Below are 13035 nucleotides of genomic sequence, written 5' to 3' on the forward strand. Positions count from 1 at the left end.
TGTGGGCATGGGGACAGCAAACAGGGCCCGCTGAGGGGACAACGCCGATTCAGGGGGACATGGGGACAGCAGGAAGAAGTCGGGGGAGAGGGCGCTGAGGCGGGGAGCCGTGAGGGGGAGAGTGGGGCAGTGTCGGCGGAGAGGGGCAGCGGGAGCCGGGTGGCCACTCTGGGACCCCCGCCCGACCCCGGAGGAACCGAGCACCCTGCGGAGAGAAATAAATAATGGAAATAAATAACGGGAATAAACCCCCTGCGGGCACCACTCGGAGCAGGAAGGTGTGAGGGGTGTTCTGGTCCTCTCAGCAAAGCATCACTGTGGCACTTGAAACTTCTCACGGCATTTAAGAGCAGCTGAAATTTGACTCCTGATTTCGTTATTTTAAAGCAGCGCTTCGAGGCTGAATCACAACTTTTGCACAGCTGGAGTCTTGTGGGGACAGCACGCTCTAGAGCCACACGGTGAGTGCAGGGTGATAAAACTGCATTCCTTTAGCAGTGGAACTCTCTGTGATCATAAAGTCACCATTTTTCAGAGGAAGAATAAAAACCTCCCTAGCTCAAAGCTGAGCCCAGGGGTGTCCAGCAGGTCACACACACACAGTGATGCCACATCCACCCTTCCCTTAACACTTGGTTTAATTAAGATCAAGCACTAGATGTTTTCCAAGAATTATATTGGTTCGATATAATTGATACAATACAATAATGGTATTGTATTTGGCAGTACACATTTTTGTCTTATTCTAAAGAGTTAGAAAAGGGTTAAAATATACTGAAATTACAGACAATTAATATGTTTAAATTTAACCAAAGGTTGTACATATTTCTGGATGGCTCAAACCACATTTGAAGGAGACTGTCTGTACATTTTTCTGGGTTCATTACAGTGGCCGTCAAATGACCCTTCCTGTCATATTTTATTAATGTGAAAACTTCAGTTCAACCAAGAGGGTGACTCAAGTAAAATGCTGTAGGTATCCAACACTCGCATCTCACTACCAAGTAAAATTCAAAATACTCCCTAAAACCTGTGCCAGGGCATCATTTAAATCAGGTCTCTTTCTTCTCAACAGCTAAAGAAACCGAAGCTGTGGAAGCCCCACTAACAGTTTACAGTTTGATTTAAAAGATACTCAGCACTGCACTCTCTTAAATGATCTTGGTGATTCTGGGGAAAAGCTGTTGGTCAGAGAGGCTAACTTATAAATAACACAAGACTCCAGGCAAATTACAGGAATAGCTTCAATTTCCCAAAATACACCAATACAGAATCAATTTCTCCTGTAACAGAATGAACATGGCATCAAATATATATTTTACCCTTAAATAGAACAACTTTATTCAACCAAATCCAAGATTATTCCAAATTATCTCTTAACATTAGCTTAGAGAATTATTTTTGCCATTTTCCCCCATTCAAAATCCCTTACATATTGCTTAGGAAAAAAAAACATTTGAAATATTATTTTACCAAGCTTTTTTTTTTTTCTGGAAAAATAGGGAAAGAGGGAGAAGGTGAGAATGTTTTTTTTTTTTTCTCGAATATTCCTTTTCTACGCCTCCAAAGAAATGAATGGAATAGTGAGAAGTTACAAGAACACTCTGCTCAACTTTTACACAAAACTGAGAACTCAGGAGTGTGACTTGGACAGACAGGGGTAACTCGAGGTGGCACAGAACCAGTTGGGACTGGCAAAGCAGAGGTTTAAAACTGGCTCCAGTTCTCCCCTGCTCTCACTCTGAGCTTAGGAAACCAACTCAAAATTCTCTTTCAGTGAAGCTGAGATCATTTGTGTGAAGGTTGTGGCTCCAAGGCCCCGCAGAGCAGGAACCTGGAGGGGACGAGCGTGTCCCACGGGCCCAGGGCTGCAGCTGGAGAGCAGGAGAATATTTTACTCCTAGAAAAGTTTGTTCCCGGCCAAAATTCTCTTCCAATGTCCATGGGTGGCTTTCAAGATCCAAATAACCTGGGGGATGCAACAACAACAAAAAAAAAAAAGATGAGAAACAGCCACACCTGTGCAACACTAATTTATTTACTTGGTGGGTTTCCACCCCACCCCAAAATGAAAAACATCCCCAAATTTAAACCTATGTGATGTTTGATTTGAGCAACCCCCAACAAACAACATTCTGCCTGAGGCTGAATGACTCAGGTGCTGGCACAGGCAGTTTTCATGCACTACAGGTGCCCACATTAGAAAAAAAATGTGAGATCAACCCATATTTGAAAAACTGAAATAAGGAAGTGAAGTGAAAAAGAATTATGGAAAAATCAAATGGGAGAGACAGATGTGAAAAGAGATATATGTGCAAGAAAAGTGCCAATATATGATTTTCTGTAACCAAGTGAGAAGAATGCTGCACAGGGTTACTCACACAATCATGCAGAACATCATGAAGACATTCCACAAGGCAATGAAGATTCGAAAATACCTGAGACTCAGCAAGAACTCTCTGATATTGTCGCCTAGAAATCAAGAAGATAAGCTTTTGATATGAAAAACACAACTGACAAGTCACATTTTCAGCGCTGCCTGAAAATCACAAGCAACTCTGAGAGGAAAAAAAAAAAACCATTAAAAAAACACAACAAAAAGTTCAGACTGAAATTTGAGGTTGTAGGTGAAGGATGGATGCTCTGTTCAGTGCAACTCTGTAAGGATATATGGCAAAACGACCAAAAAATTATAAAAAGGGGTCACGCTGCTAAAAAGGGAAGACAAAAAAAGGCTTTCTGGGATTTTTAACCAGCAAACTGAGCTACAAGGGACCAACACAGGTGGATCCACGTGGAAATGGCAATAGGGGAATGAGCAGAGCATCACCTCTATAGCACAGCACCTACAGGTCTAAAATGCTGAAAGAAATGTGCTTTCTGTGTGTTTCTTCTCATTTTAGTTTACAAGTTAATAAACCAGTTATTCCAGCCCCACAGCAATTCACATCCAACAAAAACGGATGGGAAAACTCCAGTTTGGCCAAGGATTTCCTCCAGATAAGCTCGTTCTGTGCGTGTCCTGGCGGCCCAGGGCAGGGCTGTGCCCGGCTCCCGCATCCCCTCCGTTACCGGTGGTGGGTTCCCTCTGCTCCTCTCCGAATCCCTCCGTGTCCCTCCTCCTCCTGTGGGGCAGAGGGGTCATGTCAGGCAGGTGAACTCCCAAAAAACCCTCCCCGTTCCTCCGCCCGCCCTCCCGGTTCACTCACAGCCTGAAGTTGAGCACGGCACCGGCGTTCACCAGCAGCGTCCTGCGGAGGAAAGGGAAGGAGGTCGGGGATGGAGAGGGGCAAGGAGAGGGGATGGGGATAGAGGGACGGGGGAAAAGGGTCGGGGAAGGGGAATGAGGACGGAGAAGAGGGGATTGGGGACGGTGGAAGGGGAATGAGGAAAGGGGAAAGGGAAGAAGTAAAAAAGCACAGGAAAAGAGAGAGGGAAGTGAGGACGGGGAAGCAGGTAGGGAGGGGGAACGGGGATGGAGAAGGGGAGAAGAGTCGGGGATGGTGAAAGACGTCGGGAAAGAGGGATGGGGAACGGGACAGGAGGACGGAGAAGGGAAAACGACGGGGAAGGGGAGTGAGGCCGGGGAAGCGGGTTGGGGAGGGAGAACGGGGATGGAGAAAGCGAAAAGGATCGGGGTTGGTAGAAGATGTCGGGAAAGGGGGACGGGGAAAGAGTCACAGGAGGACGGAGAAGGGAAATGGGAGTGAGGCCGGGGAGGCAGGTAGGGAGGGGGAACGGGGATGGAGAAGGGGAAAAGAGTCGGGGATGATGAAAGACACCGGGAAAGGGACAGGAGGATGGAGAAGGGAAAAGGACGGGGAAAGGGAGTGAGGCCGGGGAAGCGGGTTGGAGAGGGAGAACGGGGATGGGAAGGATCGAGGTGGTCGCGAAGGGGGAAAGGGGTCGAGAAGAGGGACGGGAACAGGATCAGGCACAGCCGGGCCGGGCTAACCCGGCCGAGCCGCTGCCGGTTCCCGGTACCCGCAGAGCAGCAGGTCCCCGATCATGGCTCCGGCGGCGGCTCCGGGCCCGGGGGAAGCGGAAGGGGCGGGCGCTGCCCGGGCCGGCGGCGCCTGCGCTCCCCGCGGCTCCGGCGGCGGCGGCTCCGTGCCCGGACACCGCGGGGAGCGAGGGGCCCGGCCCGGGCAGCCCCCGGGCAGGGAATCGAGAACCGGGACCGAGCCGCGCTCCGGGGCCGCGATGGATCTGGCGGAGGCGCTGCCCCTCGGGGAGCTGGCGGCCGCCTTCGCCGCGCTGCCGGTGTTCCCGCTGTTCGACACCGCCTATTTCATCATCTCCGTCCTCTACCTCAAGTACGAGCCCGGTGAGTGCGGCCCTTGGCCGGGGGGCCCTGGGGGGAGCTCCGGTGCCGCTCACGGACCGGCACAGACCCCGCACCAACAGGTTCTGCACCTGCCCGTGCCTCTCTGCCGCCTGGCACAGGCCATGTCACAGCTCCTGCGTCTAGATATAAAGCAGGAAAAACCCCCACGAGCCCGTGACTCTGATTTTGAGAAATAATCCTGGATTTTGTCTAAGGCTGGATTCCGGCAGCGTTGAGGTATTTGAGTTCGGTCACTTGGCTGCCACCCCGGGACTGAGAGTTGAGCTTCTGGCCGGTCCTTTGGCTTGAATATTTTTGTGGCAGTACCTTCCTCCTGTTTATATACAAAAAGGCTGGAAGTAAAACCTTGGTTTTTCCCATCCTCTGGACCATGCCCTGAGCTGTTCTCAAGAACCATAACTGACCTTGCTTCGTTTTTTCTCTTGGGCTTAACTTGCACAGATCGATAGATCTGCGCCTTGGCTTTCACCTTTTGCCTTTGTCACAGCCTGGCTGTGCCTCGGTCTTTTCCAAACGCCCCCTTCCCTCTGTTTTTGACAATGTGTGCACTCCTCATGCTCTGTTTTCAGCAGTTTCCCGGTAACTGCACAGTGACTGAAGGGAAAACCCAGCCCGGGCTCGGGAATGATTTTCAAACCTCGTGTTGTGCGACCTCCGAGCCGTACAATCCATGTGCTGTTCCCGTTAAACTCCCTGTAAACAAGTGCTGGCTTTTCCAGGCCTGATCGTTCCCAGCTGCCTTCCAGCATGGAGTCCTGAACTGAACAATTAACAGGCAGCCCTCACAAAAATAGCTTTTAAATATATGCAAGCGCAGGAATCCACTTGGGACTGGATAAGGCCGGGGTGTACTTTTCCCCAGATTCCTGCAGTGCTCCCATCCCACAGTTATGGGCTGAGGATCAGTGTCAGGACAGAACCGTCCTGTTTCCTCCTTGGAGACAGCATGGCTTCGTGGAGCCAAGGAAAAACAAGTGTTACTAAATTTAAGCCTCAAGCTAAACCTCAGGTTCCTATAGAACCAGTTTCATGTCTCGGCTGTTGCAGCTGTCTCGCTGCCTGCTGTGTTTTCAGCTGGTTCAAATGTCCCCGAGGATGGAAGAGCCTGGGCACTCACAGCTTTGGCTCATGCTGATCCACTTACTGCTGTTTAAGGTGTACCTGGTAATCATGTTGGCATAACATTTTTAGCATTTTCTCTCTTTGTCTGCTCACTGAACAGAGTTTTGTATCTGAAGTGCTGCACGAAGCACTTTAAGGTGATGAAAGAACCTCACAGAATTGATGTTATTGGGAGGTTTCCCTGAAAAAGTACAAAGGTGGATGAAAATTGCTACAGGAATTTAAAAAAAGGCCATAGCAGATTGTGGGAGGAGCCCACAAAGTATTTCCAGACTAGTACAGGAGCGGGGAAGAACCCTCAAATCCTCTTCTCTCAAATAAAGATTAAGAATTCCTGTTCTATTTTTGCAGGTTATCTTATGAATGAAAAAGCTGAACAGATTGTTCATGAATTCTAGAGGGCACCTAGGTTGAAGCAGTGGTGAGAATGGTACCAGTATGCATTTTATTTTTAGACTGTTAAAAGACATTGATATCAAGGGGAAAAATAATGTTCTTTCTGGTAGCAGAATAAAGGAGAGAATCTCTCAGCCAGTTCATAAACTTCTAATGACTGTTCATACGAGATCTTTGGGAGGGTCTGCAGGGTATGATCATTTCTTGGCCATCTCTGGTACTTCTTTGGGTTTCACACTTTTGTATTTTGTTTGACAAGCTTTTCTTTGAGTTGCTCTGTGGGAGAACATGCACCTCGAGCCTCTCTCTTCCTGGGTCTTGAAGTTCCTGCTTAAGTGCTAAATCCATTTTCTCACTGAGATGGCCTTGAGGGTCCCTGTCAGTCACAGTGACTCCGTGATTCCTAATTTTTTTCACAGGAGCCGTGGAGATGTCCCGGAAAAGCCCTTTTGCCTCCTGGCTCTGTGCTATGCTCCACTGCTTTGGGAGCTACATCCTGGCTGACCTGCTGCTGGGAGAGGCACCCATTGCCTACTTCAGCCACAACTCCAGTGTCATCCTGGCCACAGCAGTGTGGTGAGTGCCCTGCAGCCCTCCTGATGTGGCACAAGCTGCAGGGAGGTGTGGGGGGAGATGTTCTGAGATGTTCTCAGCTCTGATCTCACTGGGATTAACTGGGGACAGCAGAGGTGGGCTGAGGCTGTCTTTGAGGCTCTTGCACTCCTGGCTCTGGTTCCAATTTCCCTACCCAGTTGCCTCATGCTGTGATTATCTGGGCTGAGGCACTTCTATTTATAGCAGCCACTGCTGGGCCAGGAGCACCCACGGATCCCACAGAGCAAAGGGTGGCACATCCTGAAGGTTTGAGGGCATTTTATTCATTGTGTTGGTGACATGTGCACAAATGAACCTTTAACTTCCCCAGTGTGTGTGGGTTGTAGGTGTTCAGAGTGAGCATTGTTGGGAAACATTGTGACTGAGATTTTCATGAACAGAAGTCTCAGAGTAAATTCCTCAGCCATCTAGTCTTCTATACTTGAGAAAATAAAGAGAAAGATCTTTCAGAGCTGAAAAATATGGCAGTCTTCTGGAAAAAAGTGTTTGAAATCTGTCCTCTGTCTGTAATAGCATTTCAGTATTTGTAGCTTCTTGTTCTGTATGAGCTGATGCTTCTGGACCGTACAAGACACAAACTTCTAAAAAATTCTGAATTAGAGCTATTGGGTTTTAGTCAAGATGGAGTATTAGTAGTGAGGGTTCTCTGAGTTACTGAGGGCTCACTCAGTTCTTACTATAGAGAGGCTTCGTTGCATGCTGGTTTCCTTTTAGGATTAGCTATAAAATTAGGAATATTTTATTTTTAGATTTTTCTTCTCCTTCACCCCCTTCACCTGCCCTAACTCAGCCTGCCACACTACCCCTCTTTGCACATCCCAGATCAGAACAAATCTGTGATCTTTTTGCAGGTACCTGATATTCTTCTGTCCCATGAACCTCTTCTACAAGTGTGTCAGCTTCCTGCCCGTGAAGCTCATCTTCGTGGCCATGAAGGAGGTGGTCCGGGTGCGCAAGATCGCGGCCGGGGTGCACCACGCCCACCACCTCTACCACCACGGGTGGTTCGTGATGATGGCCACGGGATGGCTCAAAGGTGACACCTGAGATGCTCCAGAGGCTGCAGGGAGGGCTGGGACAGGCTGGGGGCAGCTCGGGGGAGCAGCAGGGAGGGGATGTGGATGTGCAGCTTCTCAGGCGTTTTTGCAGCCTCACAGAGAGGTTGAAGAACTGGAGTTGGGAGTTCTTTAATCTTTCTCCTGTGATCTCTGACCTCACCTGTGTCTTTTCAGGGGTTCTGCAAGTCAGTTTTATTTTAAGGCTGTGTTTGGTGCAAGCACTTGAGCATCAGTAACTGCAAGAGGCAAATGCCTTTTCCCTGCGTTAGGATCCACTTGGTAGAAAGTCAGGGAATCATTTGCTCTGCTCTGTTGGCTGAGGATAACTTCTAAATCTGGGGAGAATGTCAAGAACCCTTTGTCCCCCTGAGGATCCAGAGCCCTGTGCTGTGGCAGCTCCAGCTCTTTGATAGGTTTCTCTGTCTCACAGGTTCTGGTGTGGCCTTGATGTCGAACTTTGAGCAGCTGCTGCGTGGGGTCTGGAAGCCTGAGACAAACGAAATTCTTCATATGTCCTTGTAAGTCAGCAGCCTGGAAATTCCCAGTCAGGTGAAGAATGGAATGAAAGAACCAGTCAGGGCTGGGTGCAAACCTTCCAGAAAACCTGTTTCTTTCTCTTCCAGCCCTACAAAGGCCAGTCTGTATGGCACAGTCCTCTTCACTCTGCAGCAGACCCACTGGCTCCCCATATCTGAAGCCAACCTCATCTTCTTTTTCACCATGTTCATGATAGTCTGCAAGGTAAGTTTACAGCAGCTTTGTTGCCAGCAAATTACAGAACCTCAAGTGGGAATATTCACCTTCCTGAGCCACTACAGGATTCACTGGCTGTGGGATCTGTTCAGAAAATTCAATGCTAAATTCTCCATCACACAAGCAGCTCCTTGTGCCTCGAGTCATGCAGCAGCAGGGACTTTCTCTGGGGTCAGTGGGATGCTCCCTGGTCAGTATTTCCTGGCTCTGTGCGATCTCTGAGTGCTCCGTGTTGCCTGGCAGGTTTTCATGACGGCCACTCACTCCCACGCCTCACCTTTCGCTCCGCTGGAAAACCTCATCTGCCCCGTGATCTTTGGCTCTGTTTCCAGTGGCCACCCAAGCCACCACCACGACCACCACGAGGTTTCCCACCCTCCTCCTCCTCCTCCTCCTGCCAAGTCCAAAGAGGAGCTGAACGAAGGCACCAGAAAACGGAAGGCAAAAAAAGCTGAATAAAAAAACAACAGCGCAGAAAATAGGCCAAGAAAATTCTTCCAGAGCTGAGTCTCAAAGCCACCTGTGACCTCCTTTATGCTCCAGTCCTTCTCTCTCAGACTCCAGAGGAGAGGTGGAAGCCAGGACACTGCCAGCTGGGTCCCTGAATTTCATTTTTGCTCTCTGTGCTGCTGCTTGCTTCTTGGTCTCTGGCTCTCTATTCTGATCAGATTTTCAGGGATTTGTAGGTTTGTGCCAGGGTGGTAAGTGGGTGCCACTTCCCAAACTGTCAGCAAATCTGATGCAGCATTTTCAATTGATGTAAAATCTTTCACTGTGTTTATTTATGAATGGGGGAATGGTTTGTGCTCCTGCGACTTTGAATTTTCACTGACCTTTTCAGTGTCTGCCATAACAGCAAACTGTTAAGACAAAATGTGGAAATCAGGTTTCATACTCGAGGAAATTAAATGGCCTGGTATGAGCCTGCACTGGTTTTTCCCAGCTCCCACACCTGCCATATCTCCAAGTGTTGTGATACTTTAAATGCAATAAGGACATGGCCTTTGGCCGAGCCAAACCCTGTTCACTTCAGTTCCCTCTGATTCTGATGGTCAGGACACTGTAATTTGTGTTTGCAAGAGCTCTGAAGCTGTGAAGTGCTCCCAGTGCCATGTGTTGGCACTGTCACTATCCTGGGCTGTGTGTGGCATTGCTGCACGTTGTAACCGAGTCCCACCCCAAACCTCATCCTATTGAACCAGGGGAGAAGCATGGCTCTGGTTTGTAATCCTGTGGGATACAAGAAGAGTGTGTGTGAGTGTAAGTATTTATTACTATTTATTTATAATTGCCAGGGCACCTAAATCATGGACCTGAATCTGGCTTTTTTTTTTTTTTTTTGACATTTCAATTGGAACTTCTAATTGTGGTCTGAACCCACAGCCACGTGCTGGTTTGGGCTTGCAGTGATCCAGGACACCCTGAACAATCCCTGGGTGCAGGAAGAAACCTTTCCTATATTCTTAAATTCACATAGAAAGGCTAAAGCAGGGCATTTCACACCAGCTGATAAAAAACCACTACTTTAAAGGACTGATAAAAGCACATCAGCTGAAAATACTGATTAGCTTCTGTAGGTCCCCTCGGGCCAAATTGCTGGGCTGTGGATGCAGCTTGTGCCCAAGGAGTGAAGAATCTGAACTGCCTTGCATGGCTCAGGAGGGGTCTGTCAGCTCATTTGTGTTCTGCTTAGTGAACACTGGCTTTTAGAGTAGCTCAAAGCTCTTCTTATAACTGATTTTATTCTTATAAATGGCATCTTCCAAGGGCTGGGATCACCACAGGGAGAGTGGCAAGCCTGGGGATGTAGCACTGGGCATTTTCCATCCCTAGCAGTGAGGTTTGCTGCTGTTTTTGCAGCTGGGAATGGAAAAAGGATTGAAGAGAAGTGAGGGTTTGTGTGTGTGTGTCCCTGTTCAAAACTGCAACTGACAATTAAAGATAAGAAACCCTCCTTGTGTGCAAGCCAGTAGGAAAGGTCAAATGTGTGGGCTTGGGGTTTGACAGTGCCTTAATGTTGTGAGTTTCCCTCCCCTTCAGTAGAAAGCAGGAATTCTGCTTTCAGCTCCACTGTCTGGTCCTGCAGATGCTGCTCTGCTGGAACCTGATGTGGCACGAGCATGCACGAGACTGAATAAATGTTTTATGAGATGTCTGATCCAAGGGGAATTTTGTTTTATAAAAGCTGTCAACAAATAAAAATTGTGAAGTGACTCTGATTGTCCAGTGGCACCTAAGGAAATCTCTGTGTTTGTTTTACCCTTCCCAGCCATGCAGGAGCTCTGTGGCACCAGTCCCTGGGGACAAAATTATTAAAATTATTCTGGTTGAAGAAGAAGATCAGACTTAATGTCCTACAGCTGTGTCTGAATATGTTCCAAATGGAAGTAAAAGGTGTTTGAGGTGTGTTCTCAGAGCAGACATCCTCAGATTTCAGGGAAGGAAATAAGGAAATTGGAAATTTTGTTATTTCCTTGAAATTTCCTTATTCCTTGAAAAAGGAATTGCCTCCTTTGGTGTTTATACCACTTGTCTCTATTCTTCCTTTTGTTGAAAGGAAACTGCCCTCCTCCCTCACTGTAAGAGGGAGGATGGCATTCACCTGTGTCTGGTAAATATATACACACACACATTTCCAGGATATTTATGTGGAGTATCAGTATTTAAAACTGATTTAAAACTGGAAAAAAAATTTAAATTCTCTGCACGACTGCATATTTAGTGTGGCTAAATATTCACTGCTGCTCTGCTGAGTGCAGTCGCTCTTCAGTCTTTGGACCCTGAATCAAATCAAACATCACAGCTTCTAATCAAACACAGAGAGAAGAAATATTCCAAAGGAGGCTAAAATTTAAGCTCTGAACACCTTTAGAGTACCCAACAGGAGCGGGATTAGTTTTGAGAAGATAACAGCCACAGAGGAATCACAAGTTCCATTTAATGAAGCCTTTCCCAGTGAGAGAGATGGAATTTGTCTTGAATTTCCATGGCTCAGCACTGCCAGTCTGGTACAATTCCAGCCTGGTGTCCTTCATCCCAAGAAGCAAAAATGGGAATTGAAAAAGCACATTTTAAACACAGCTCTGAGGTTGCTCCAGCACCTCTGGAAGCCCCACCTGACCTTTCCAGACACTTCCTTCCTTCAGGCTCTGCTCCAAGCAGAAAATGGGAGTGGGGTGTTTCCTAAAGGGATGGAGTAATTTGTTTCCACAGCTCAGAGGTGGAAGTGATGAGGAAAACATGACAAGGCCAATCGACCCAAACAGGAATCTGCAAAGCCTGTTTATATTTTAAAGGGGTTCTCTTGTCTCCCCGGCAGATTTAACTCTTAGAATGTTCACAATCACTCTTTAATTTAGAGTAAATAGTAGTGTAGATTGCACTGGAAAAGGGAATTTCCATTGCTATGATCCACCAGTGGAAAAGGTCAGTGAAAGACTTGCACTAAAAAAGCAGCTCAGAAAATAATGGATCACAATGTTTTGGGTGGTTTCACCATTCTCCTGCCCTGTGACTTCAGTTCAGGGTTATTTTGCTCAGTGAACAGGCTGATGAGAGCAAGTTTTTCACATCCTCTGAAGAGTCCCATGATGTCTCTGGAGTCTCTGGCTGCACAGAATATTCCCAGCTGCCAATTGCTGCAGCCCAGGGCAGGACAGGAGCCTGCCAGGGCTCAGGGGCTCAGACTTCCATGGGACAGACGTCATTCCCTCCAGAGATGTCCTGATCTGATAACTTCTGATACTGACTCCAGTGAGACCAGGCTAAATTTAGCAGTAGGTTTAATCCTCAAAGAGGCCCTGGGTGCCTGCTGGGAAAAGCAAATGTTTCAGTTGCTGTTTCAGCATTTCATGTGGATTGACAGGTTTCCCTTTCCCGTGCCTGCAGCTTTTCCATCGTGGCAGATCAGCTCCACAGATAGGGAAAGCTCTACAGGCCTTATGTATTTGTAATTTTAAAAAAACCCCAAACAAACCCGGAGGATAATTTTACACAGAGCATTAATAATTCTTCACAGTAAATGAAGTAGCAAAAAGAGGAGGGCAAAGGGAAGAATTTCAATTTGTATAAGAAAGGGCAAAGCCAGTGCAAGAGCACCAAGCCAGAACAACTGGTGTTCTTGGTTTCCACTTTTCCTTTTGTTATTGATGCCAATATTTGCATTGTTGCACGCTTTGTCCAAAGAATAAACAAATTACATAATCCAGCAAAGCAGAAAGACCCAGAGGATAAGGATGGATGTTACCTTGGCTGTACAGAAGTTGTTCCTTTTAACACTTGCCAGGTGATCAGCTGCCAAATGCCTGCTCCTCCCTGCAGCCTGTTCCTGGTGCTTTAAGGGCACACAAAAGTATTAAAAATTAGAGCTTTATGTATTTGAGAGTAGCACGGCTTTATCTGGCCCTTAGCTATGATTCTCTGTTTTATGGTTCTTGTGCTGTTCTTTAGAGGAGGTAACTGGCTCCTGTGAGGATGCTAAGAAAGGTAAATCTGGGATGAAATGGCATTTCCTATGGCCCTAGATACCCAGGGGTTTTGCTTCAGCAAAGATTTTTCTCTCGAGACATTTTAATTCTTTGTCTAAATAACGACAAATCAGAATATACATCTATACAAGACTTTCCAGAAAAGTCTCAAAGGTAGTTTGGATTTAGTGTGAGCTGCTTCCATCCAGGAAGACAGGACACAGACAAGGCAAACCACTCAAATCGGGAGGAATTATGCTGTTGATGCCAAATATTC

At 47.4% G+C, this 13035-nt stretch overlaps 2 protein-coding genes across 3 annotated transcripts; one reads left to right on the top strand and one right to left on the bottom strand.

Annotated features, from left to right (window-relative positions):
- Positions 1 to 1312: 1312 nt before the first annotated feature.
- Positions 1313 to 4074, bottom strand: SMIM7 (small integral membrane protein 7). The gene is made up of 5 exons (XM_030256626.4): positions 3985 to 4074; positions 3210 to 3251; positions 3073 to 3125; positions 2382 to 2472; positions 1313 to 1969 (listed from the first exon to the last, which is right to left on the bottom strand). Exons 1-5 carry the CDS (start codon positions 4008 to 4010, stop codon positions 1954 to 1956), a joined length of 228 nt encoding a protein of 75 aa, XP_030112486.1. The 5' UTR covers positions 4011 to 4074; the 3' UTR covers positions 1313 to 1953.
- Positions 4058 to 10506, top strand: TMEM38A (transmembrane protein 38A). Of its 2 annotated transcripts, XM_072919289.1 has the most exons (7): positions 4189 to 4327; positions 5822 to 5900; positions 6286 to 6442; positions 7333 to 7517; positions 7970 to 8057; positions 8163 to 8280; positions 8536 to 10506. In XM_072919289.1, the coding sequence occupies exons 3-7, from the start codon at positions 6297 to 6299 to the stop codon at positions 8749 to 8751; spliced, it is 753 nt and encodes a 250-aa protein (XP_072775390.1). In that variant the 5' UTR covers positions 4189 to 4327; positions 5822 to 5900; positions 6286 to 6296; the 3' UTR covers positions 8752 to 10506. The 2 variants fall into 2 exon arrangements, with proteins under 2 accessions (XP_030112483.3, XP_072775390.1); XM_030256623.4 differs by lacking the exon at positions 5822 to 5900 and having other exon boundaries at positions 4058 to 4327.
- Positions 10507 to 13035: the final 2529 nt, after the last annotated feature.

Source organism: Taeniopygia guttata, chromosome 28, assembly GCF_048771995.1.
Source record: "Taeniopygia guttata chromosome 28, bTaeGut7.mat, whole genome shotgun sequence".
Lineage (NCBI taxonomy): Eukaryota > Metazoa > Chordata > Aves > Passeriformes > Estrildidae > Taeniopygia > Taeniopygia guttata.